This window comes from Eretmochelys imbricata, chromosome 5, assembly GCF_965152235.1.
Source record: "Eretmochelys imbricata isolate rEreImb1 chromosome 5, rEreImb1.hap1, whole genome shotgun sequence".
Classification (NCBI taxonomy): Eukaryota; Metazoa; Chordata; order Testudines; family Cheloniidae; genus Eretmochelys; species Eretmochelys imbricata.
Genome location: NC_135576.1, coordinates 115994204 through 116021192, shown reverse-complemented (window position 1 = coordinate 116021192; position 26989 = coordinate 115994204). Strand labels below are relative to the sequence as shown.

The 26989-nt window shown below is 37.9% G+C and overlaps 1 protein-coding gene across 6 annotated transcripts; it reads left to right on the top strand.

Moving 5' to 3' along the window:
* Positions 1–770: 770 nt before the first annotated feature.
* C9orf72 (C9orf72-SMCR8 complex subunit) lies at positions 771–26505 on the top strand. Of its 6 annotated transcripts, XM_077817743.1 has the most exons (12): positions 820–859; positions 2980–3070; positions 5997–6483; positions 10094–10153; positions 11082–11177; positions 11864–11928; positions 14734–14806; positions 19700–19816; positions 21843–22078; positions 22643–22700; positions 23615–23724; positions 23824–26505. In XM_077817743.1, the coding sequence occupies exons 3-12, from the start codon at positions 6040–6042 to the stop codon at positions 24008–24010; spliced, it is 1446 nt and encodes a 481-aa protein (XP_077673869.1). In that variant the 5' UTR covers positions 820–859; positions 2980–3070; positions 5997–6039; the 3' UTR covers positions 24011–26505. The 6 variants fall into 6 exon arrangements, 4 of the variants coding, with proteins under 4 accessions (XP_077673867.1, XP_077673871.1, XP_077673869.1 ...); XM_077817741.1 differs by lacking the exon at positions 2980–3070 and having other exon boundaries at positions 771–859; XM_077817742.1 differs by lacking the exons at positions 820–859; positions 2980–3070 and adding an exon at positions 3114–3321.
* Positions 26506–26989: the final 484 nt, after the last annotated feature.

Here is a 26989-nt window from a genome sequence, read left to right as displayed (position 1 = left end):
CAAATAGGGTGACGAGGTGTCTGGTTTTCCCTATTTCCAACTCTTGTAATATTTGGTGTGCATTTTTTGTATGTTTTTTATAGATTCAGCTTCTGGAGTTATGTGATTGCAAGGGACTATCATCAGATACTTGAAAACAAAGTGTCTATCCTTCATGGTTATGGATGCTTGGAATCCTTAATCTTGACAGGTCAAAATGGCGACATCAAATAAAAATGTGTTTTTAAGGCAATTATGAGTTTTGAATGCTTGGTGTTGACTGTGTTATTGTATTTGTGTCATAGTAGTGCATGAAGACCTAAAACAAGCTCCTCGTGTGAAGGGCTGCATAGGATTACTTGGGATTTTCATTTTAAAAAAAGCAAAAGGCATTGAGAGAAAAGCTTGAAAATGTGAGGTAAGTGCTACCTAAAGTCAAAATCCGCGAGGCAAGTAAAAAGTACCCGTTCTTTTTAATGAATTAGGAACTAACATAGTTTTATGGTGGGCAGGGGCTGAAAGCTGAGGGTTTGCAAAAATCAGTGCTACAAAGTAACCTCTCCCCCTTCCCCCATGACCGTGCAGCCACAGGCGGCTCTGCACACGTGCATTGCCACTCTGCAGCGCCAACAGCAGCACGCTCACGTGCACAGACTGGCTTCTCGCCTCCCCTCGCGCGCATGCGCCGGGAGGGGGGCGGGGGGAGCCCGCGCGGCACCGCTGCCAGCGCGGGGGCGCGAGCGAGACAGACGGGGCCGCGGGGGTGGGGGAAGGCGGAGGCGCATGCGCGAGGGGATTTGAGGCCGGCCGCGAGCGTGGCTTGTTTGTCCGTACGGTGTGGCGGTTACGGTGCGCGGCTGAGGGGTGTGCGGCTGCGCAGGTGAGGGTGCGGGGGCGGATAACGGGGGCGAGTCGGTCCGTCCGTCCCCCCGGGGGGCTGAAGGGGACGTTGTGGCTGTTGTCTTCAGGCACACAGGGAGCCTCTCAGCTGGCGGGGCCGTGGAGCCGGGCGGCTCGTCGCGCAGCTGGGGCTGCACCCGAGAGCCGGGGGGGAAGGGGCGGTTATGGGGACGGGGGCGGGTGGCTGTGTGAGGGGGAGTTACAGGGAGGCAGTGAGGGCTCGGTGGACCAAGCCCTGGACTGGGGCACGACGGGAGACCTGGGATCTGTCCCTGGCTCGGCCACTAGCCTGGTGGGTGACCTTGTGCACCTCACGTCACCCGCCCGTGCCTCAGTTTCTCCGTCTGAGAAGCCGGGGTCGTGCTCGTGACCGCCTTTGCAAAGTGCCGTTGAGAGGTGAAATGAGACACACAGGAGGTGGGTGGTGGTATTAGTGGGGCACATGGCTCTGTTGCCTGCCTGTGGTCATTACCCACACCGCCTTAGTGGCCTGCCTCGCCTCCTTCTCCAGTAACGTCTGTCATTGCATTTGGTAGCTTGTGTTTTCACCTCTCTGTGGTTTTGACACTGGGGTAAGGAGGGATCCGTCTCACAGGCTGTGCAGTAGTAACTTCCACACCGCTTCCTCCTTTTGCGCTGTGGTGCCTTTCTTCTCCTTCTTGGGTAAACATTTGCTTGACCTTTGCAGATTTCATGCCAGTCAAAATAACCTGTTAGCCAGCCTCTCCATTCTAGCTCGGTAGCGTCACTCCTTTTAAAAAATAAAATAAAATTTGGTTTTTAGTTCAATCTAAATTTTTTCTGTTTAAATATAGATTTTATTTAAAAAATAAACCTCTTCAGAATTAAATTTGAAATTGACAACCTATGTTAAGGCCTAACAGTGTTACAATGTATTAAAATTTAAATTAAATACAAAAAATAATATTAAGCAAAGTATGTGTTTGCTACTGTGCTTTAAAGAAAGGCCAACCACAGTACTGGCGAAAATCACTTGCCAGTTTTTTGACAGCAGTAACCTCTTCTGCTGGTGCAGAGAGAGTGTTTTCTTCATTTCAGTTAATTCAGCTAGTTCAATGAGTAGTTTATTAAAAACCAATTGTGAGTTGAAGAAGCAAGAAAACTTGTTTTCCAATCTCTGAATAAAAATTAGGTGTAAGGATGAGATCTAATAGTTCTAAAATCTTGGAGAACATGGTGAACAGAACCAATCAATTCAGTTCACCAACGACAGCTAATAATTCCTTTGTTTAATAAATGTTAGTTTTAAATGCAAAATGTTTTGATAAACTTTTTTCTTATGTATCTGGTACACTTAAAATGCACAAAAACAGCATTTAAAAATAAATTAATTTGCATTTCCATTAGAGAATTTAATCAAGTAAAAAATGCATCATACACCATTTTCTAACAACATAATGTATAAAATAATATGAATAAATGTAAGTTATGTTAAATAATGTAAATGTGTATAAATATGGTGTATCCTGGTTAACATTAAGAAGCACCAAGTTTAGTGCAAAGGCTATATTTTGTTTTTAATCAATACGGTTTAATAGTTACCAACCAATGAGAATAAATCTTTCTTTAGGAAAATAACTAACATACAAATGCAAAACTGAATTAAGATTTATTATTTAAATACTTATTAAAATTGGTGATTTAAATTGCTATGGTTTAAGTCAGTACACCCTTCTAGAAAATGAAGAGACTCAGGCTATGAGAAAAGAAAGGGGATTTTTTTGGGAAAACTAGAGGGAGAGTTTGAAAGGTAAAGTGCACACAACACAGGAAAAGGGAGTGGAATGGAGAGATGGAACTGCTATTGTAGAATAAATGACAATAGATAGTGGAATACAGAAAGGAAGAGACTCCCAGATAGAGGCCTGGTCTACAGTAGAAAATTTAATTGACTTAACTATGTCAATTGGGGTGCGGATTTTTCACGTGCCCTCTAGGGAGGTTGATTATCTACACCAGTGGGAGAACCCCTTCCCTTTGGCATAGGTAGAGTACACTGAATTACTCCTGCGGGAATTCTGCACCACTGCGCTTGCGCAGAATTTATGTCCAACCGCAGATTTCTTTGCTTCCCTGCAGAAAAATGACTTTTTGACAGAGAAGCCACAAGAGCGGTCATGCAGCCCTCCGCAACAGTATGTTTCGGGGGCCCAGGGCAGCCGGCAGAGAGGTAAATCACTGTGGAGCAGGAGGAGGGACGGAGGAAGACCCGGCTGGTGGCTCCTACTCTGCACCAGGCTCAGCTGCTAGGGCTGGGGAGGACAGGACTTCCTCTTCCCATGTACAGCATCTGGGGCCGGGCGAGATCCACCCCCAGATTTTTCTCACGGCTGAAGGAAGCTCTGCAAACTCACACCCCATCTCACCCCTGCTTTCTGCACCTATCGCTCCTCAGCTGAACAGGGACAGATCCCTATACAGGTAGTTGCTCCCCCATTCACCCAACCCCCGTGCGTCCGTATCCCTTCATACCCAGACCCTCCTGTCAAGCCTCACCCCCCCACACTCAGAAACCCCACCCATGAGCCCCACTCCCCTTGCACCTGGACCACCCAGACAAGCCACCCGCACCCAGATTCCCCACCCCACCAAGTCCCAACCAGCTGCATCTGGACCCCTGCCAGTGTGCCCCCCACACCCTCCTGCCGAGCTCTATACCCTTCCCCACTGAGCCCCAACCACCTTTACCTGGACCTCTGCAGAGTCCCATTACCGTTGCACTCAGAACCCCGCAACAAGCCCCTGTGCATCCAGATCCCCCCTGCACCTGATCCTGAGTTGCCTGCACCCAGATTACCCCACACAGAACCCTCTCAACCCCCACCTCAATCCCTCCACACTTGGATCCTTCCCTGCTGAGTCTCCCTGACCACACCTGGTGCACCTGGCACAGAGGGGCAGGGCTCTAGAGTGTTTCTGGGACAGGCCTAGTCCTTGCGATGTAACAAGGTAGGGTGCAACCTCACTGCTGAGTCCATGTCTGTGGGGGAGCTGCACAGTGATCTCCCACATCTCTGCAGCCAGTGGCTTGTGCTCCCCAATGCCATGCTGGAGCTTCCAAATTTATTTGATAAATAAAATTTGCAGAATTTTAAAATATTGCATGCAGAATTTTTTTTTTTTTTTTTTTGGTGGAGAATTTTTAATCTTTGCGCAGAGTACTCTCAGGAGTAACTGAAGTGCTACAGCAGCGGTTCAGCATTTCACTTGTAGACAAACTTAGGGTAGAGGGAAGAGACAAACACTTGGGATAAGTTAAAATTTTGTTTAATATACAGTTAGTGCAAAAATATTACAACTAGAGCTGGTCAAAAACTTTTTTTGTGAAAAAGTTTTGGGGTTTTTTTTTTTCAGCCAGCTGTAATGATAATAAGCCACTCAAGTGTTATGTTTTAAATAAAATGGATCTGATTGTAGATGGTAGGATGAAAGAGAAAAGCAGTCTGAAATTTGCAAAAGTCACTAAAACCAGAAAGCACTAGAGCTGTTCAAAAAAGAGTCAGTAGTCAGCACCCGGATAACTTAGGGTCTTGTGCTTTAAGAATGAAAAAAATTCAGTAGTAATTTAATAAATGCCTAAGGTTGGTACTGTCAATATTCCATTAGTACTGCTAATATCCTGCTATCTTACGTTCTTCTCCATTGTGAGGGATTTGTTTCTGACTCACCATTATTTTTAATATGTTGATCCTCATTTTGTTGAACTCAGCAAGTCCAGCATATTTGTGAAGTGAACCCTGATTTACCTGCTTTATACACGTTTTGAGGCTTGATTGATTACAGTTTATAAAACATCTGTTTCCCCTCAATCCCAATTCAAGTTCTGTGGCAAGCAACCTTAAACTTCAGAGTCTTTAGTTTTCTCTTTGGAATATGCTGGTGTCTTTCCTACAGGCTCTATGCAGAATGTTGCAGTTGAATATATGATTTATCTCTTGCACACCTCAAATGTATATGTAGTCCAAATACAAAAAAGTCTGTATTTCCTAAAATTATTTACATTTTGAGGCATGTACAGTTTGACACTTTGGGGGGGTGAGACAATAGTCTCTCACCAGTATCTAAGAAGTGCATCTGTCCTTATGCTATGTGTTCTGTCTTAAGAATTTGAACTTAGAAAATGAATGTTTTTCTTCTTTTAAGCTCCAGTCATACTCTGAAAACTGCAAGGACTCATAGATCTGCCTGCATGGTTCTCCATGCAGGACCAGAAAATACTTAAGCAAACGTGCTATTTTTTAAGTGTATAAGCACTTATAATATTTTTTTGCAGAGGTGAATAAAACAATCTGACTTTTGTGGAAGAAACTTCTTCAGTTGTACATTATAAAAAGTACTAGCAATTGATGCTCGTGCAGAAGTTGCAGGATATAGATAACTATTGTAACTCAGGAGAGACGCTTTGGTGGTTGAGTGATAGGTTTCTGCTCAGAAAGGACCTTTCTTTCTTATATGGGGAAGTTTTGGCTCCTCGCTAAATCAATCGTGGTTTTAACTTCATTATTCTTTTGTTTGTGAGCGGGGCAGGGAGACGATGTATGCCAACGTCTATCCGTTAATAATGGTGTGTGTTATCTGTATTTATTAAATAGCATTTATAAATTGTTGTAATAGTATCTAGATACTATCATTTACAAAATAACACAAAATGGTCAAGATTTACAGCTTTCTAATTTGAAATCAACACTGTAAATTAAGTGTCTGGCACGTAAACTTGATTTGTGAGTTTCATGAAAATATTCAAGATATATGTAATTTCTCAAAAATTAGCTGTAGCTTCATTTGATTTAAACGAATTGGTTTTAGTGTATTTATAAAGGGAATTGAAAGAGACTTAGTCAACAATTAGGTCTTTAAATTCAAGCACCGAATTTATTTCATTATCCCACTGGTATGTAATAGACTTTTGCACACAACTATACTTAAGTCAAAAGTGTGCTTTTAGACTTCATCCATACACGGAGATTAGAATAGAATCCCAAATGCATAAGGTAGAAATCAAAACTTGTCTGTCATCTGTTTAGTGAAGAAGAAAAGGGGCAAACTAATAACCAGTGCTAATCTCACTATTTTCTCTTTTAAAACTTTTTTTCTAGGTGATGGAAAAAATCTCTACGATGTGACAGTTAAGAAGCAGTCATGTCAACTCTCTGTCCACCTCCTTCTCCTGCAGTTGCCAAGACAGAGATCTCATTGAATGGGGACTCACCATTACTAGCTGCTACTTTTGCCTACTGGGACAATATTCTTGGACCTAGAGTCAGACACATCTGGGCCCCAAAGACAGAACAGATGCTTCTCAGTGATGGAGAAATAACTTTTCTTGCAAATCACACATTGAATGGGGAAATTCTTAGGAATGCAGAGAGTGGAGCAATAGATGTGAAGTTTTTTGTCTTGGCAGAAAAAGGAGTAATTATTGTGTCATTAATCTTTGATGGAAACTGGAATGGGGACAGAAGTACTTATGGACTATCAATTATACTTCCACAAAGTGAACTTGGCTTCTATCTTCCTCTTCACAGAGTGTGTGTTGATAGGTTAACGAATATTATAAGGAAAGGAAGAATATGGATGCATAAGGTAGGTTTGTTCTTCATTGCAACCAAATGTTAAAAACCTGGCAATACCTTTAATCAACACAGTTCGAGAACTAGCATTGTATAGAAAATAGGTATATGTTTTGTTAAGGCAACAATCTCCCTGAGTCACATTACATAACAATCCAAGAAACAAGCTCTCGTAGATATATAAATAATATCTCTACCTCAATACAACTGCTGAAGTTGTATGTTAAAAATTGAGTCTAATGCTACCAAATTTAGGGCCTGCACCTGAGAACATGCAACTTCTATCAGGGCTGGTAATGACTTGCCTGAGGTCCCCTACAGTTCTACTCAGTTGATGCTAGCCTCCTATGGAAACATTTTTTACCTCCCCATGCTTATAAAAATTGTGTTGCTTTTATTTTTATAAAATAAAACACTGTGGGCACAAAAAAAATGTGTAATTTCCCTGTGTTGGACGGAAGCACCAGCTAAAAAAAATGTATATGTGCCTTTAAAGGTACTTGGATCTGTAAGTCCTCAACACCTCTTGGAAAGATGCTATTAGTGTGTTTGATCCCAAAACAAGAAAAGCTGAGTAAGCTGAATCCATATACAGAGTCTTAACACACTGTACATAGTCATCAATATATCTCAAAAACCCTAACGTAAGTACTTAAAATGATAAGAAAATATGAACTTTTAGAATAAAACAGGAACATTGCATAAAAGTAACAGAACCAAGGGAAATGAAAAAAACACACTTTCATAACAAAAAGCAAGGATTCAAGACACAAGTTCCCACTTAATGCAAGTACGGTTCATTTGGAATCCCAAAGGCAGTTTTATTTTTCAAATTGTGTTCAAGGATTACATAACTCAGTTCCAGTCTTGCTGTAAAAGCTTCTTTGCAGACTGAATGTCCTTTAGAAAAAAGAAAAAGCTGCTTTATCTTAATACAGTAAAAGTTGTTTCAGTGTAATTCTGTTGTGCAAGAGAATCCTAGTGCTTCACAGCTAATAAGCATCTTATAATTTTGCTTGAAAAAGTGGTAAGCTTTGACTTTGTTTTAAAGTGTCTGTCTGATGTGGAGGGGAGAATTCTAGTTTTATCTTGTGTACTAGGACCTAGACAATTTAAAAAAAAATTATAAAAGAGCACCTCTTAAAAGTTAATTGATTCTATTTTTGAGGTAGGAGACACAAGTAATTTATTTCCTAATTCCCATTTTGTCAGAGTACTCAACTTATTGATTCCATAGGATAACCTGTGGAAGTTTGTCTTCCAGCACATCTAGTCTTGATATTTTTGTCAGATTTACAAAGGAAGAATAGGTTTCAGAGTAGGAGCCATGTTAGTCTGTATCCGCAAAAAGAAAAGATAAATTTGTTAGTCTCTAAGGTGCCACAAGTACTCCTTTTTTTAAAGGAAGAATAGGCATTTAAACTCTCATTTTTCCTAGATGAGGGCAATGTCCCAAATATTTCATGCCCAGTCGTATCTCCCAAAATTCAAATATGTTTTTTAGCAGTTAATTCTGTAACAACCATATATTAGTTATGTTTATCATGGTCTTGTGCTTGTGGACAGATGTTTTCTTCATTTTATGTTTAGCTTTGGTTTCTATGCTTTGATCTTTTTGAGACAAAATGATCAAATTCAACATGAACTTTATTTTTATAAGTAGTCATATATTTGTTTCCTGATACACAGATTTAAAGATTTCATGATGAAATCATGGAGTTGTAGCTGCACTGGAACTTACAGAAAATGTTCCGTCAACCCCAAAAATCTAGTTGTGAGATCTTTGACTTTATTTATTTGTTTTCCCATCTGCTGTTCTTGGAACAGACAGGCTCAGTCAGCAGTAGAGTGCTAAGCTCTGAAAGAAAGTGATTTATCCTTGTTTTTTCTTGAGCAGTTATGAGCCCTTCTACGTAAGTTATCTCTATCCCAGCTCAATCCTTGCCCCCAATAGAGAGACCTCAGTGATAGATGCTCTAAATATGTAGTTTACAAATGTAGCATTATATACATTTTAGAAACCAGTGCCTGACAGTTTCTGGGCATAATAATATAACATTTAAACATAAATTATTAAAATGGGAAAATGCGTAATACTGTGGCTCTTGGAGCAAAAGCAGACTTCTACATCAGTTATCAATCAACCCAACATGCCAGGTTAAAATGGAAAACAAATGTCTCAAAGTCTTGCCTTAATTGATGCCACCAGCGTGTGTTGGCATTCCTACCAGATACCATGTCTTCCAGGTTATCAAGAGTTCTGTGATAGGATGGTCAGCAGCTCCAACCAGATTGTATTAGGAGGGAGAAACTCGCTACGAATTTGAAATGGCTCCTACATTGGAATATCCACTTAGATTCAGATATATGCAGAGCAATGTTTAGAATGATGGACATAGACAAGCAACTTTTAGAAGCCATTCCATTTAGCTTTTACAAAGCTAGATATTTGAAGTGTTATGTGTTTGTCCAATAATTCCTAGCAGCTGTATTTCAAAAGAGAAAAGGGATCATAGTCATTTGTTCAGTTTCAATTTTTTTTTTTTTAAACCAAGAATCTTGTTTGTCAAAGAAGTTATTTCTCTTTGAAGCCTAAGTCAAGGAGGGGAAGTGCCTTTAAAGGATCTATATAGCACCAATGTTGTTATTCACAGGCACTTTTTTCAGATTCATTTAGGTTTTATCATTGGCAGGAGGAAATCTACTCTAACTTGTTTCTTTCTTCATCTATTCTGAGGAGTTATGTAAGCTTTCTGTTCCGCAATTGATCAGCCTTGAGTAGCTCAGTCACAGGAGACTAATGAGTAAACCTGTGAAAGCTGTGGCAACTCTTCAGTTTCTATAAGAAGACATCTCTGGAATGTGGAGAATCTTCATTGCCTAGAATGTTGGCCTTAATGAACGGCATACTCAGAACAAGTTTTTATAGCATATTATGTTATGCTGAATTGTTGAATTGAATTGCCATATTATGCTGAATTTTTGTAAATGATTATGTTCATCATCATATTTGCTACTGAGGTTCTGATGACTTGAAGCTACCAGAGTTCTCGTTGAATTTTTGGTGTGACCTCTTCTGTATCCTGTGGTGAAGTACCTTGACGTTTCTATGGATGTCTGCAATATTTAGTTCTAGAACAGTTCATGTATTGAAGATGTGCCAGTATCTAAAGATATGGAACAAATCCCCTTCCCAAAAGCAAAAAAGTTTCCTCTTTTTTGCATTTTTCCCTTTTTTTTGTTAGGATGGAACTACTTACTCCTTTTGCAGTGAAACAACTAAGTAAAATTCAGCTATGCTGAATTCAGTATCTTTATTTACCATGAGACAGATTAATCTGGTATTTTCTTGATCAGATAGTGAAGGATATTTTTGTTTTATTTTAGCCCTCTCCCACCTCCCCTGGAAAGTTAGAGGTTTAAGGGGGGCGGGTGCAGGGAGGGTAGTATTTGCCACAAAATAGCTCTGTAAAGGAAAATGCATTGAACATCAAAATGTGAATTAAAGAAGTGTGACTCTACAGGGAAGAAAGTTTACCAGTTGACTGATGGGTGCATAATTGTATAGCCAAATACTGGAGCTTTTATAACTTTTGTGAAAATTAACTGCTTCTCTTGCTCAGGAGAGGCAAGAACATTTCCAGAAGATTGTCTTGGAAAGCACGGAGAGAATGGAGGATCAGGTAAGAGAGACTGACTGATGCATATGGCATACCATCAGAAAGCTATTACTGGAACTGGTGAAGTCGGTACTGCTGTTTATTTTTGGGATCCAGGAATATATTTTTGGACTAGCAGAGTGAGCTGCCATGCACAGGAGGCAGTCTTTGTGAAGATAAGATGGTGGAAGCTCTGACCAAATTGAAGGAAATTATATCCCCCGTCGCTTTATGGGTAAAGTGGAAATCTGTGAAGAATATTACCTTTCAGAAATGGGGAGGCCACTTACTCGAGCATGATGTTCTCCAAAGGTAGCAGCTTCCTTACATTTATTCTCTTCTACCCAGGTTTACTCATGGGTAGATTTTTGCTAGGTCATTAGTCAGCTGGGTCAGAGAACTGATGCTTGGTTACTATTATCTTGTAACTATCCAAGAGAGAAGTCGTTATAGACTTAGTGGCTGAGATTACAAAGAGAATTTGGTTTCTGAAGCAATACATGTGAAAGCACAACCCTAGAGCTTGTTGCAAAGTATAAGACCAGAGAAATCATCCTTTGATTCTGATGCTAATCTAGCTAATGAGTCTGTATCTGTTGGTCTCCTTGTCTCTTAAAACATGCACTTTTCGAAATATAATACTTCTAGATCTACCCTGTCCAAGTCAGCCAAATTGATTGGGTATTTAGTGGAAAAGCCTTGAAACGAATTATAAACATTCTTGTTACTGGGTCAGCTGCTTGTTTCCAGTTGGCTATTTTTGATGAGCAATACTGAAAAACATATGTATCAATTTCCTGCTCCTTTTTAGTCTTGTGATCTTGCCAACCTCCCCACCAAAAAATAAAAAAGCTAAAATTGTTCTGTCTTTAGTGTTAAAAATTTCTGTTACTAGTAGCTTTCTATACTGCATGCTATGTTTTTATTTCACAACATGTTATTTATTGCACAGGGCCAAAGCATCATTCCAATGCTGACAGGAGAAGTTATTCCTGTAATGGAACTTCTTTCATCTATGAAATCCCACAGTGTTCCAGAAAAAATAGATGTAAGTCCTTATGTTTGCTGCTTTTAGAAAAGGAAGCAACTATGCCGCTCTTATTAATCCTGCCTTTAGTAAAATAAATCATTGATACCATAAGTCATTATGCTCTTTAACTGTTGGCACAGGAAACTCTCCTAAACAGTATTTTTACTAATAGCAGTTTCTCATAAATATCTGAGCAGTAGCGATAATTTTTGATCAACACTTAGCAAAATTGGCTGTCAACTGTATTATGCTTTTTTAAAAAGGGAAAGGAAAGGACAATTCATCAAATAAAATTAATATTAGGGGAAAGAGTTTTAATGGTGAGATCTGTTAGAATGTGGAATAATCCTTTCCTGGACAGGAGAGGAAACACCATTACATGGGCCAGTTTAAAATATTTTGATTGAAGCACTAAAAATATACTGTTGGGAACAAGATATCAGTAGTGGTTGAGCTGGGGGGAAATGGATTAGATGTCTCTTAATATCTGTTGACCTCCTTCAGAAGTTAATGGCTTAAAACAGGAAGAGCTGTATTTTTGAGAGTCTTAAACGTGCTTGATTCCTCACAATTGTGAAACTGAGATTGTTTAGGATTCACTTAAGCTATCACCACATATAATTAAAAATCCAAAATAAAATGTTTTTAATATGGCTTGTTACACCACGTCATCTAACCCTTCTTTCTGTTCCTTTGCACTCCAGATAAGTGACACAGTGTTAAATGATGATGACATTGGGGACAGTTGCCATGAAGGTTTTCTCCTCAAGTACGGTCTTGTTCTCTGTTTTATGCTGTTGTGAAACCACTTCAAAAGTAAATGATGCCAGTGTCTCTTAATTGGTTGTGTTTAGGCTTGGAAGGATTAGATTTTTATTGGTAAATGTCAGTTTCTCCAGTTATGCACAAAGCAGCAAAAAAATCTGTCTATCAATGATGATCAAAATTTACAGATAGGCAAGTAAGAAAAATGCTGTTTGAGAACTTGCAAGCATTTGATTTGATTTTTGATTTGTATATTTTGACATGAAATGTTGACAATTTGTGTTTTACTGGTTACAAAGCTTTAACTTTTTGAATCTCGATATCTTTTGTCATTAAATAATTGTTGTCTGACACCCCCTCCCCATAATTTCCCACCAATGTGAAAATTTAAATAGAAAAAATGCTTAAAAATAAACATCAATATATGTCAAAATAATAAAAAAAAAAATCCAATTCTGCAGTCTAGTTGCATTGGTGGCTAAGGGTTAATTTGGGGTGAGGAGACATTAGTGCTGGTAGCGCTTCTTTATATGTCTGCCTAAGTGATATCATTAAGATTGTTTCCATTTTAAATGAATGGTCATGGGTTGATGGCTCTTAAAATTTATGTGATGATCTGTCAACCCATTTTGGCATGAGTATAGGACAGCTGTTCCTTATCACTGAAATGACATGCTTAGATAAAGCATTAATTGATAAGGGTTATATTACTTTGAAAATGGCACAGGAGCCTGGAAACTGTTAAAAGTATATAGGGGTACATAGACAAAGGGTTTTGAGTTTCTTAACACAGTAAGTCAGGTAGTGGTTATGTCACAGGAAGTTTAGAAAAAGTCATGGGTTAAAGTCACAGGTAAAGAATGACAAATCCATAAACGTTATGCACATTCTTCTGTACTCAGAATGTTTAATTCTTCCATTTTCTTTAACATAAAAATAGTTGACCATTAGTAAATCAGTAAACAAATGTCTCTTGTGTTAGGAAATCACATACGCTCCCATCTTTAATGGCTTTCATTGATCGTCTGTCATTCCTCAAAAAGTCTCTGTGTAATTGCCTGGTGAATTTAGATAGTCCCTAGCTCACAGAACTGTCACTGTGTTGTACAGCACCAAACACCCACAGTACTACACAAATTAAAATATTGACTATGTTGTTAATACCTAGCAGTTTCATAGCATTTAGAGTTCATAAAGCATTTTGTTGCAAGGATTTATCTAGGTTTTTAATCCTGAGGCAAGTTAGCTTTTAGAAATATATAAGAATGGCCATACTGAGTCAGACAAAGGTCCATCTAGCCCAGTATCTTGTCTTCTGATAGTGGCCAATGCCAGGTGCCTCAGAGGGAATGAACAGGTAATCACCAAGTGATCCATCCCCTGTCACCCATTCCCAGCTTCTGGCAAACAGAGGCTTGGGACATTATCCGTGCCCATCCTGGCTAATAGCCATTGATGGACGTATCCTCCATGAATTTATCTAGTTCTTTTTTTAACCCTGTTGTAGTCCTGGCCTTCACAGCATCCTCTGGCAAAGAGTTCCACAAGTTGACTGTGTGTTGTGTGAAGAAATATTTCCTTTTGTTTGTTTTAAACCTGCTGCCTATTAATTTCATTTGGTGACCCCTAGTTCTTGTGTTTATAGAAGGACTAAATAACACTTCCTTATTTACTTTCTCCACACCAGTCATGATTTTATAGACCACGGTTGTACATTGAGTGCATATCACTAGATGGTTTATTGTAGGTGAATTGCTTTCCACCAATACACATCAAGAGAAATTGGTCCTGTGATAATGCAGCATTCTATTAGTATGGCTCTGGTACAACAAATAACAGTACCTCGCTCTTTTGTTTTTGATTAAGATCTAGGTACAGAGAATAGCACTTGTTCGCTGTATATTCTCATTACTGAATAGCTGCATTATAACTGATTCAGTAAACAAACGTGGTGTATGCACCAGAGCTATACATTGCAAATAGCCTGTTCAGCTGAGCTTCTTGTGCTGCACTACTCACAGTTATGCCCTTGAGGAATAGGGGAGCTTCCTGGCTTTTGCCAGATTAAAATTTTAAACTTATCATGGCTTCAGTATATATTTTGGATTTTTTTTTTTTTTTTTTTTTGGTTCATTGAATAAAAATTGGACTTGACAAAGTGACCATACTAATTCTGACCGTGTAACTTAAGCACAGTCATGCATCCTTATGGAACTCCAAAATGCAACTGCAGAAATATATTCATACATACATACAAAGAACTCTTCAGTGTTGTGTGCTACCTTAGATCCTGAGGTGGTGGTGGTGGTGGTTTTTGTACTGAGATATGTGGTAGCAGATGCTTGTGGGATCAAAGCCGTGATGTGTTTTAGTAATTGAAAGAAACAAGACTCAGAACCTTACTGTAGTGCCTATATTCCTTTACCAATGAAAGCTGTTTAATCATAGTATAATTCAAGTTCCCTTAATTTGAAGGTATAATTTTACTTTTGCTTATCTTAAATAAATTACCTTATACTCTTAGACACTAAACCCATAACTGAGTTAGCCCTCCCGTAACTTAATTCAGTTCAGCCAGGATGGCTTCATAGTAATATTTTAAAAATCAGATTGCGATTTCTTAAATGAATTGAACTAAAATTTAGACATTATGGAAATCCAAAGGTCTAGTAATGTAAGTAAAGAAAAGTCTGTTCGAAGCCTGCTTTTTTTGTTTTGTTTTGCATTTCTGCATGTAGAATTATGTTGAAGCACTTGTTTTGGAGTAGTCTGTTGTGTTTATTAATCTGTATTTTGTTTTAATCTGCAGTGCCATCAGTTCACACCTACAGACTTGTGGTTGCTCTGTGGTTGTAGGTAGCAGTGCAGAGAAAGTTAATAAGGTAAATGCATTTTATAATTCTCAAAATTGGATTCTGATTACTGTATTTGGACTGTCAGAAGATTATCTGCAGTAATGTAAAAGTGGCAATTAATGAGAAATAAAATTTAACTGAATAATATTTTACATTTCCCACAAATATATTTGGTGTGGAGGGAGCAGCACTGTATTGCTATTGACCTTTTTTATTTGTATGATTGTTGCACTGGTAATTGAGTATGAAAAATAATTTATCATTTGTATTCTGACAGTTCTTGGCAACTAATTTATTTTATTGTGCATATGAAATTATGGAAAATGAGGCTATAGTTTTAGGGGATTAGATTTTTTTTATTAGCCAGATGCATAAACTGATGGCATCTGGATTAACATTTAGCAATTCAGCCATGGCAATGAGGTTTATCTAAATAAATCAATCTATGCATAGTTTTGTCATATTGAATACCCAACTGCAGAGTAAAACTTGCTGTGCTGCTGCATCACAAATTGCATTTACACAATATCTAATGAGCATCAAACTGTTATGAGTCACTTGTGCGTATGTAAGATGCAAACTTTCTAGAGCCCCACCCTTAGTTCTTTGATTTCTCCTTGCACTTCTGTTCTGTGCTGCAGTTCCCCCATGATCCTCATAGCCTTCATCATAAATAAATAACACATTTTAAATAATTTAATGTGAAAAATAACAGGACTAACTGAATTCTGTTAGTGACTTGGTCAGTAAACTCAGTTAGGTTCTGGGTTTCAGTGGAGATCTGGGTTTCATGAAAGATCCAAAGAGCAGATGCAAACTTATAAAATTTGAGTCCTACAATAGCAAGATATCCATTGGTAGACTGGCATGTTTGCTGTCTGGAGTGTCTATGGAACTAACTTATCAAAAGGATGCTTGCTTTATGCTACCTACACCTCCACAATCACAAAGTATAGGAAGCATTGGCTGAATGCTGCCTTAACGGAAGAGGACTAAGGCAGAAGGCCAGGAATATCAGGATATTCCTCTTTATGCCTTCTCAGTGGTGGCTACCATTAGTCAGAAGAATAACCGGTTGCAGACTCCTATGGCAAACTGCCTTCTCCCCACACCTACCACCTTTTGAAAATTAGACAGGTGCAAAGGAACTGAGGGAGGGTTGGGGCAGTACCACCTCATGTAGCTATGGCCATGAGGCACCAATGCCACCTGCTAGGCACACTTATCCAGTTCTGGTGGGCTGGGCGCATGCGCACCTAAATGGAATACATGTCTGCATCACATCTAGAAGAACCATAGTTACAGTAAGTAACTGTTTCTTCCTAAGCCTACTAACTTGTCAGGTGATTACATATCTACGGGGTGGATAAAAAAAAATCAATGATTTTTTTTAATTAAAAAAAAAAAGGATATTTTTTATTTAAATTGGATTTTTTTTATCAAATGCTTTTTGAGGAAAAAATCTGTCTAAAGATAGTCTTATCTTTGAGCTATAATGTATCTTATCTCATCAGGGAATAGGGATTATAAATTTTAATTTTATAGTATGAGAATATATTCATGTAATGTTTAAGAAAAGTTTTGTAAATGAATTCCAATAGTTCATGGATTAGGGACCCAATCTTATAGGGTTCCACAGGTTTCTGTGTAGATTATTTAGGTTAATCTTTCTACCTACCCAGTGGGACTTAGTGTTCAGTCTAGAAGATACCATCAGAGATGCTTAGTTTAGCATTTCTCAACTGTGGATTTGTGTCTCCAGAGGTAACGTGCTTGTTAACAGCAAAAATGTTTTTAAATAATATATAGAGGTGAGAAATAACAGACCTCAACTCTATTGTCCCTCAGAAAATTTGTGTACACAGAGTCAATCCCTTACCTCTCTCTAAAAGTGCAAAGTTTCAAAAGTTCAGTGAATAAGAAGATTGTTGGGGGCATAATAGATCTGGACAAGGAGAAGAAGTCTGGAGATATATGTGAGAAGCGAGGGACATATGCTTGTTTTGTTTGCTTGCTATTGAAGAAAAAAATCCAGAATACTTAATGTTGTTGTGTTAGTTAAATAAAACAATTTAAATGTTTGTCTGGTGATGTTCGCCTCCTAATACAGCATGGCAAGAAAATCCTCCAAATATTAATGATTAACCTGTTGAATTGGAGATAGTTCACCTCCCAATGACTTCATAAATATCTGCTTCTGTTACCTTTGGTAAATGAAATAACCAAACACTCATTCATTTTCTGATATAGCTGTAAAACTCATCTGAAAAGTTGTCAAAATAAATTGCTGTTTAAAAATGTATAGGGTGTACCTTCTAAAAATGAAACCTACATCTATCTCTGAGTTGTGAAGAATATGTATTAAGGTTATTACAACCAACAAGAATGCACTTTTATGTAGAAAACTATGATTAAATCAAATCTTCCTGACTAGTGATTTAAATCAATTTGATTTAAATCAAATCCACCCTGCATATCTACATATTTAAAAGAATAATACTTTTAGAAAACCTGCTCAGCTGTTTTTGGAAAAATGAAATGGAGAAAGCCCTTCAACTCTGAGGGTTTCTGAATGGATTTGTATGTACAAATTGATTACAGTTATGCAGATGTGCCCGTTTCAGATGGATTGAGAGTCCCTACTAGAAAGGTTATTGGCATGATGTTGTGGCAGCGTTGGTCCCAGGATATTAGAGACGCAAAGAGGGTGAGGTAATATCATTTATTGGATCAACTTCTGTTGGTGAAAGAGATAAGCTTTTGAGCTACACAAAGGCATCCAGACCTGAAGGAGAATTCCGTGCAGCTCAAAAGCTTGTCGTGTTCACCAACAGAAGTTGATCCAATAAAAGATATTCTTTTACTCACCTTGTGCCTCTATTAGAAAGGTGTCTCTTAAAATAGCAGGTTGATGCTGGGAGTTGAATTCATACTTTCACAAAACATTAGTCTTACATTCTTCTGGGACATATCAGATGCCTGGGTCAGAAGGACTGTACTTTGATTCCTGTTTAATTAAGCCATTCTTTGGTCCACCCCCTGTAGTGTGAATACTGTTAATTAATCTCCTACAGTGAGAATTGCAGAGGCAACTCGTGATGGAGAAAATAAAGATAGCTTTATCAGTAAATTGAATTTTCCTGACGAATTGCCTCTCTGCCCTTCCTCCAAAAGGGGGTCTGTTAATATGCACCTTAAGTCAGAGAGGAGCTGAGAAGGACTTTGTAGTAACATGTAGTCCTAGAACATTTAGGTGTCAGGCAAATGAGCCATTAATGACTGCTACCTGTACCACTGCTGTTAGAGCTGGGGTTGTCTTTTGTCTGTCTGTACAGCACCCAGCAGAATAGGTATTGGGTCCTCTGGGTTCTACAGTAAGGTAAATATTTACTACTACTACTGTTTGTCTCATGAAACTATGGCATGACACTGCAGTGTGACTCTGTAGAGGCAATATATTCAGAGAACTCGATTTATCAGAAAGAAACCCACATGCAGTCTTTGTATTTGATTATGCTTCGAATTAATGGTGTGCCTCTTATTGAGTTCCAGTTTATTTTACAGGATTGAACTTTCCTTCATTGTAAGTCTTCTTTTTAGTTCTGGGAGTCAGTCTCTTAAGTGGGTGTGTATAATACCCACTAATATTAATATAATAAGCTTACAACAAGAGGACATGGTTATCGTAAGCTTTGGGGCTGGTACAGTCATCTTTTTGGTTTGTACAGTGCCTAGCACAGTAGGATCCTGCTCCATGACTGGGAGTCCGAGGCACTACTGCAGTATTAAATAATAATCTATATGTAAATTGTTCGGATAAAATATGTATGTATTCTAAACATGATACTTAAAATAACTAATTAGTAAAGAGCTGTTGCTCTTCTTTTTTTGCGCTTAATACTTAGATCAACAATTAGAAACTGCTTTCTTATTAGGAAATGAGAAGTAGACTAAACAGAGGAAAAAATAAAATGATTGAGCTCTCCCACAAAAGCTGCTGAACAGGGCTATTCAGCAATAATTTGGGGGTGTAGAAGCAGGAGCATGTATGTATATCATGAAATGTCTGAATTAGTGGCAAAAATTGTGGACATCTTAATTGAATACTGTGCATACACAGTATTTTTTTTAAAAAAGAAAAGCTGGGGAAATGTATGTCTGAAAACAGGTTAAGAGCATATCGTGTAACAACCACAGCAGCGCTTCTAAATACTCTCTCCTCCAACTGTTTCTGTTAATGGTGCAGCTAGATAGAGTGCTTAAAATAAACATATACTTATGCCTTCAGGAAGTCTGTATTAGTGATGTTTATTAGTCTTTCTGAAAATGCAAAAACACGTATTACTGCATCATTAAAATAGGTTTTTGCATTTTCTGACATGAGCATTAGCAGTCAATGTTCCTACAGCAAGAGCATCTTTTGAGCAAGACATTTGCTGAACAACTCAAATCGTTGATTTGCTACTCTGTTTCATCGTGTCATTCAACTGCTCATTATCTATTTCTATTGTATGTTCCTTGCAGTAGGATCATGCTTTTTCTCATCTTCTGAGGAAGAGCATCTAGAACACTTATTAAAGCATATCATATGTTGGATGTATAACATGGCCAAAGCTGATGTTGCTGTGGTAACCTAAACTTCTGGGTTTCTTGACTGTAAACAATTAAACTATGTCACCTTGGATGTTCCATTTAATATTTGTTTTGTGTTATTTTCATTTGATATATAGTCTTGAGCAGTGTGGTTCAATTTTAATACCTCTACTTTTAGATGTCAGTATTTGACAGTAACTATTTGACATTATTGTAGCATTCTTTTTTCTAATCAGTTATTTGAAATCTGTACTGAATTGTGTTCTAAGATGAAAACTTTCTTTACTATACATCTGCCTATTTTTTACAAAGCTTTTTGTATTGCAGATAGTGAGGACATTGTGTCTGTTTCTTATTCCATCAGAACGGAAGTGTTCCAGACTCTGTAGAAATGAATCTTCCTTCAAATATGAATCAGGACTCTTTGTACAAGGATTGCTCAAGGTAAGGCAATTTTACTGTGCTTCTTGATTTTTTTTTTTTTTTTCTAAAATCTTTTCTCCAGTATCCAGGCACTTACAACTTCTTAATTTAATATAATCATCTTAACTTGAAAATACCTGAATATATTGTTGCCTTAAGAAGTTTGTCCTCTTCACTTGTTGATTCCTGATGCCAATATTATAACCATGACTTCTCCTATATGTCTGTATTCATCTGTTGCCTCTTGTCTTATACTTAGAGTGTGAGCATTATGGGGCAGGGACTGTCTTTTTTTGTTTGCTGTTTGTACAGTTCGTAGCACAGTGAGGTCCTAGGCTACGACTAGAGCTTCTAGGTGCTATTGTAATACAAGTAATAAATAATTACCTATATTTCCATGGCTTAAAGCCGTTTCTAGGGATGCAAGAATTTCATCTAATTTTTCTTCTGTACTGTCGGTTCTCTTTAGGAATAGTTTTTGTCCTTGTTCCTTCACTTTGCGAATAAATCTATACATTTACTACTTTTGGGGGGATCCTGGACCCATACAGGCAAGAGTTTAAAAATTGCATATGCTAGCTAAATCAGACTCATAGAAAAGAATGTTAGTCTCCAGCACTCCAACATCCTAAGAAAAATAGTTTCACAATATTTACGAAGGGCTGAAGGAGTGGATGGTGCTTCATAGGCAAATAATATTGCGAGGCCCCTGTCCCAAGGAGCTTTTAGACTAAATTTGACAGATGATGATAAACTATAGCTAAATGATATGAAGTTGAGGGACAGATTGTGGAACCTTATTATAAGATTATTCTAGAAATTAAACTGTCAAAAGGGAGTAGAAACTATTTTTTAGTAGATAAAAAATAAAATGTTTAGGGCTTAATTATGACTTAGTCACAAACCCTGTGTGAGTAGTTGCACTTCTACAGGAGCAGATCAGGACCCAGATCCATAATCTGGATGCTTGTCTCTCCTTTCCTTCTCCTCCATTTCCCCCCCACCATCACCTTTGCTCCAGAGGGGAAGTAACCTGTGCTAGCCCTGTATCTGGCATAGGTTACCTCCCCCTCCATGCCAGCTCAGCTGTGCTGGCCAGAACATTAGGAAGATGGAGCCAGTGCTCTGCCCCTGCCTGCCCACTCTGACTTCTGTTGGAGGGGAGTAGGGAACGGAGGGAGCCACATTTTTACATTTAATTTTTATTGTATTTACCTAGCAGTACCAATATTGTTTGGGTGGGAACAATGCCTTTTATCAAAACCAAATAAAAGCTCAACCTGTTTGCCTAAGATATGATACCTCCTAACTAGGTAAACTAAGTAGTTCTTTGTTCTCAGTAGCAAGTGTACACTTCGGGGGAGGGTTCTTAACTTCAAATGCTGAGTATGTGCACTATCTACTTACGTGTTGAGAGAATTTCTAAAGCTTTCCTACAAGGAGTGAAGATAAATGATGTTCCCTTCACTGAAAATATTTTTAAGGAAACCAAACTTGTGCATGCTCAAACTTCACAAATTCAGAAGGCTAAAGTTAAATGCTTTCATGCTTCCTGCATGATAAATATTGTATAATGATGTATGATATTCTCTCCTGACCTCTGTTCAATTCACTTGGTAGGGTATTTGTTCACTTAAAGCTGCATTCATGGCTGTAATGTTGCTGTTCTCCTTTCCCATACTGCTTTGTAACTCATGTCAATGTCAAGCATCATGCAGCATGAGAATGGTGTGCCATTTCGTGCAAGGGACTTGCTGGAAGCGTGTTACCAGCAACAAGACTATCATGAAACAGTGCAGTGGTGTGCACATCACTATTTTCCAACACCCCTTCCAAAAAAACTTATATTTTATGTGTATACTGTCACTTTAAACAACCACCCTGTTTTGCAACGGGGTTTAACTAGAATTATAAACACATACATCCCAAAGATGAAATGCTTTTAAACAAGCTGTTTTAAACTTAAGAGTGGTGCATTAATGTTGTTTCAAATACGTGTATTTTTTTGTAACTGGGAGACTTCTCTAACTCTTTTTTGCTGTAACAGGATGCAACTGGAAGCTTTGTGTTGCCCTACCGTCAAGTAATGTATGCTCCATATCCTACTACACATATAGATGTGGATGTCAACACAGTGAAGCAGATGCCTCCTTGCCATGAACATATCTATAACCAACGGCGATACATGAGGTCTGAGCTGGCAGCGTTTTGGAGAGCCAATTCAGATGAAGAGATGGCTCAGGATATCTCTATCCACACAGATGAAAGCTTCACTCCTGATTTGTATGTACTATCCTTATACTTTCAAAATTATACTGCTTAGGACAGCATAACAGTGTAGTTGCATTTTGTGGGACCTTTTCTTGCAAATTACAGTTCTGTTTTATTCAGTAAATGCTTTACTCAATCAGGGTAAACCGCTTGTGTTTTCTTCTTGGGAAATGGGTTATAGGAGGTTTAAAAACACTTCAGAAGTACAGGTTTCAGAGTTACCTATTGCTCAGTATTTCATTAGCAAGCCATCCCAATGAAATTCCTGATAACATCCCATCAAATCTGTTATGGTTGAATAACATTAAATAAGTATACTATCTAGCTAAGTACATTTACAGCTGACACTGGCTTACCTGGTTTTTGGTAAGTGCATCTGGACTGAAAAAGTTCCGTTTCACATTCCAAAGTAACTTTTTTTTAAATAAAGCCATACCATAATTCACTAAAACTAACTTTTTAAATTTGTTTTAAATTCTGTCAGACCCTTAACTATAATGCTATTACCAGGCACCAATATAATATATTTAGTGCCTCCTTATCACATGCCATGCTTTCTTTGTTGTCTCTTCACAGGAATGTTTTTCAAGATGTCCTGCATCGTGATACGTTAGTAAAAGCCTTCCTGGAGCAGGTAACAGCTTTCAGAACAAGCAAAAGATGAAAAACAATTCTGTATTCTCATATAACAAATAATTTAACACAAATAGATCCTTCCCTGCATTATTTGAAAACACAATAGTAGTACAAGAGAGATTCCTCTGAACATGTGCAGAAATGTAATGACCTGCTAATTACAGGTTCCTATAAAATAGCTGTCATTCTATGACTATAATAATCAAAAAGTAATACTGAGTATGTACTGTGCCAACATGCTATTCTTGATGATGCTGTGGTCTTTTCCTGGAAAGTACTTTATTGGAGGGACTGCATCCAGGAATGACTACAATGACTTTTTTGGGGTGAAAGCGTGGGGCAGGGGAAGAGAGAGAATCTCAGGTGCACTCAGCCTAGGACAGTACCTCTCAGAATGGGATTGTTACCCAACCAGGTATAGAATTAGAAATTGGTCTCCATTTAAAATGTGTCTGTTTAATAGCAACAAGGTGAGACCAACACAGCTACAACAACACTGCGTATGTAACTATGTAATACAAATAGATGACCATTAAATTCTGCAAGCTTAATTTGCAGTACTAATATAACATTGAAAATACTAGACACCAGTTGTGAAGAACAAGGCACACTTCCTATTGCTGTATAGTACTGCTTGAACTTGCAGCATTGTATAATCACTCAAGTCTGATCCATTTCAAGTACTGTAAAAAAAGAGCAAAAACATGATTTGTCTTAATAGAATGGCAGAACAGCTTAATTTATCACATCTGTCCAAATAGAGTCTAAAATTTATCCTTTCATGATTATACATTTGCTTTAGCACAATTAGGAACAGTTACATATATGTTTGTTCACTGTTTTAGTTTTCCACATTCCTGGAATGAAACTTGAGTTGTATGTAATTTAGTTTTCTGCTGTAATTTTAAACAGGTCTTTCATTTGAAACCTGGCTTGTCTCTGAGGAGTACTTTCCTTGCCCAGTTTCTGCTAGTCCTTCATAGAAAAGCCTTAACTCTCATTAAGTACATAGAGGATGATACGTAAGTAAAAAGATAATAGAAGGGAGGGGGTGGGAATTTCTTGGTCACTAGGAAATTGTTCTATATTGTAACAGTTTTTCTCTTTACTCTTTTTCGCAGGCAGAAAGGAAAAAAGCCTTTTAAGTCTCTCCGTAGCTTAAAAATAGACCTTGACTTAACAGCAGAGGGCGATCTTAACATAATAATGGCTTTAGCTGAGAAGATCAAACCTGGTCTACATTCCTTTATCTTTGGGAGACCCTTCTACACTAGTGTACAAGAACGTGATGTACTAATGACATTTTAAAGATCCTGTATGCTGCTGAAAGCTAGTAATGTAAACACCATTTTTCCCTTTTTATAAGCACAGTCTTGCACTCTAATGCGGTGACTGAAAGCAAGTTACACTACAATACAGTAAAAGTGGGGAGGGAGCATTATTAGAGGGAAAGTCACTTCAGTTAGGGAAGCACACTTCAAAAGAGCTCTTTTTTGTTGTTTACAGTGAAAGTAAATTTTGCAGTAGTTTTAATGATATTTTGGGTTTGTTGTGTAAACTTTGCCACAGTTGTGGCTTAAATTGATTTAAAGGGAGGCTTTTGTATTGATTGTTTAGAGAGATCACACAACTTCCCCACCATTTCCTTTCAATTTTGTGTCCCTCCTTATCCTGCTATCAGTATTTCCCAGTGTTGTAATGGAAAACCGTACTTCTTGTCCTCTCCATTATGGAGGGGACTGCCTTTTGTGAAACAGAAACTGGAAGGACAGATTTAACTCTTCTTTTTTTTTTTTTTGTTCTGTCGTCTTTCCTATGTGTGGGGCTAGCATGAAAAACACCTTCCCTGCTCCCAATTCCAACTTCACCAGAAACATTTGTGCTACTTTGTGATGCATTTAAAGGGATATTAAAAAGAAACTAAAGATAAGAGTACTGTACAGCATGATCCTTGGGAGCCAAAGTGCTGCCTTTTAGTGGATTGTAAAGCCAAACTGATCTGTAGAATGCTGCTTTTATAACGGGGTCATCATTTAAGCTGCTTTGCGTGTATAAGTGCCAACCAGGATATTCTGTCACTGACTATGTTGAACCATCATGCGTTTCAGTGTTCAGTGACCCAACATAATTGAACTCTTTGAGAAAACAAAACAGGAAAATTAGGTTTTACGCTTGGATAGCCATTGCCAACCTTTCTTTTTATAATCTGCTCCTATTTTTTTTATGAGTAAGAACAAGGGCCACATTAAAACACTCGACCACCTGTGCCTTTGTTCTTTTTGGAAATAACCCATGGGATATAGCCAAACTTCAAGATAGACACTTTCTTTTCATGTTACCTTTGTCATATATTCAGCATAACTTCATTAAGAAATCTATGTGGCTGTTAAATAATAGGAATAAGTGTTGATGGAAAAACAAATTCTGGTTCAGTGAGATGCTGATCTCCCTCTTCCACGCCAACACAGTCACCTCTCAGTCCACTTGTTTTGCTTTGCATAGAGAAGATAAGGAACAGCAGGAAGTCAGGAAATGTATTTTACCTGCTTTCACAGCATTTCTTACTTGAATAATCTGAGTTGTTGGATGTATTTTTCAGATTCCGCAGAAGCTTTTCAGGTTTTGCCATTGGGCTACTTGGTGTACTGTGCTAAGTGATGCATCTGCTTTGCGTGCTGCTATTATCTGTCTTCTCCCTTTTCCTTTCTCCACCCCTTAAAAAAAAAAAAAAAGTCAGGAATCTACTTCTGTAAATGTAGTGTGTTAGTGATATTCCATGATTAGAGATTCCTTGCCAAAGAACTATGTTGGTAACTGGAGATCTAGGCAAAGCCATTGTTGCTTTACTACTTGTTATAACTTTTTTTTTTTTTTTTTTTTTTTTTAAGGATGGGTTTGGTCTGTGAACTACTCATTTTCTAACTCGGTTTCATTAGTTGAGACATAAGACATAACACTTCAGAATAATGGATTTTCCTAAAATATCCTCCTTTCTGACCTTAAAAGGGGTACTGTCAAATAGCTAATGTCCAAAATGTGGTTGTCATTTCCTTATAGGAAAATGTATTCTACAGTCTAAATATTTAGGACTTTTAATTGGGGGGAAAAAAAGTAAGGTATGCCATTGTGTACCTAATACATATGTGCAGTTACTACAATTTCATATGAAAATAAGCAGGTTACACATGTGAATGGCCATAACTTGCTGTGTGCATGCATAGTTACCTTATTACATGCATAATTACTCTCTCAAAGTCAATTTTGTCTTTAAAAAAAATTTAAAGCCAATCTTAAAAAATAAAAGTATAATACACTTTTTTGTAGAGTCCCTGCAAAATGTCTCATGCTGTTGGGCTTCCTTCTGCCAGCTTCTCATCAGGAAAACTATTGTTAGAATTATGCTGACTTAACCCATTGATACAGAGACCATTTGAATGTGTCACCAATTTATCTTTATTTTAAATCAGTTTGCCTATTAGAAAATGGCATAATTCATAAAATATTTTTACTGCTTGGCTTCTCAGATGGCATTAAGAACTAAAAGTAGATGATGTTACATTTCTGAAATGGAAATAAAGTGCTAAAGTTCAATTGACTTTAGGCACAGTGCTGGAATTATTGTAGCTTTGAAAACTTAATACTGACACTACTAACAGCTACACTCTGTTGTTTACTGAAAACATTTTTGTGCGTTTTCACTTTGAAACAGCTAACTGCTGGAACTCATTCAAATGCTAGTTTTGTTGCACTATTGTCATGGATGCGGACTGTACAGTGAATAAATTATTAATGCATTTGCATGATGTGCTGTAAATTTTATTGTGTGGGATAAGGGAGGCCTTTTAGTAAACTGCATGTGGATTTTATTCGTCCTTCTGGAACTTCTGCTGAAGAACTATAATTCTGTGTTCAAGATGGAGTGAATTACATAATCATTTGCCCTTTTAAAAATGGGGGAAAGACCCTTTTTCACAAAAGAAAAATATTTGTATTCTTCCGAAGGCAGGGTCTTAGGCTGGGATGCTAAAGGAAGTTAAACTTTTAACCGACCCTTTTGGGTGTCTTTGTGAGCAAATATAGGATGACTGTGGTAACTGTTTAAAAATGTTAGTCTTCAAAAATTCCAAATCCAGTTGAAAATCTCTTAAAATTTAAATTTCTCTTATTGTACTGGGGCCTGATCAATCTCTAGCTGAGATTAGTGGGAGCTATTTGGCTCTCTGTACTTGCCACTTACATGCCTGAATATGGATTTAGGAGCCTAAAGCCAGGTCCCTGTTTTTGAAA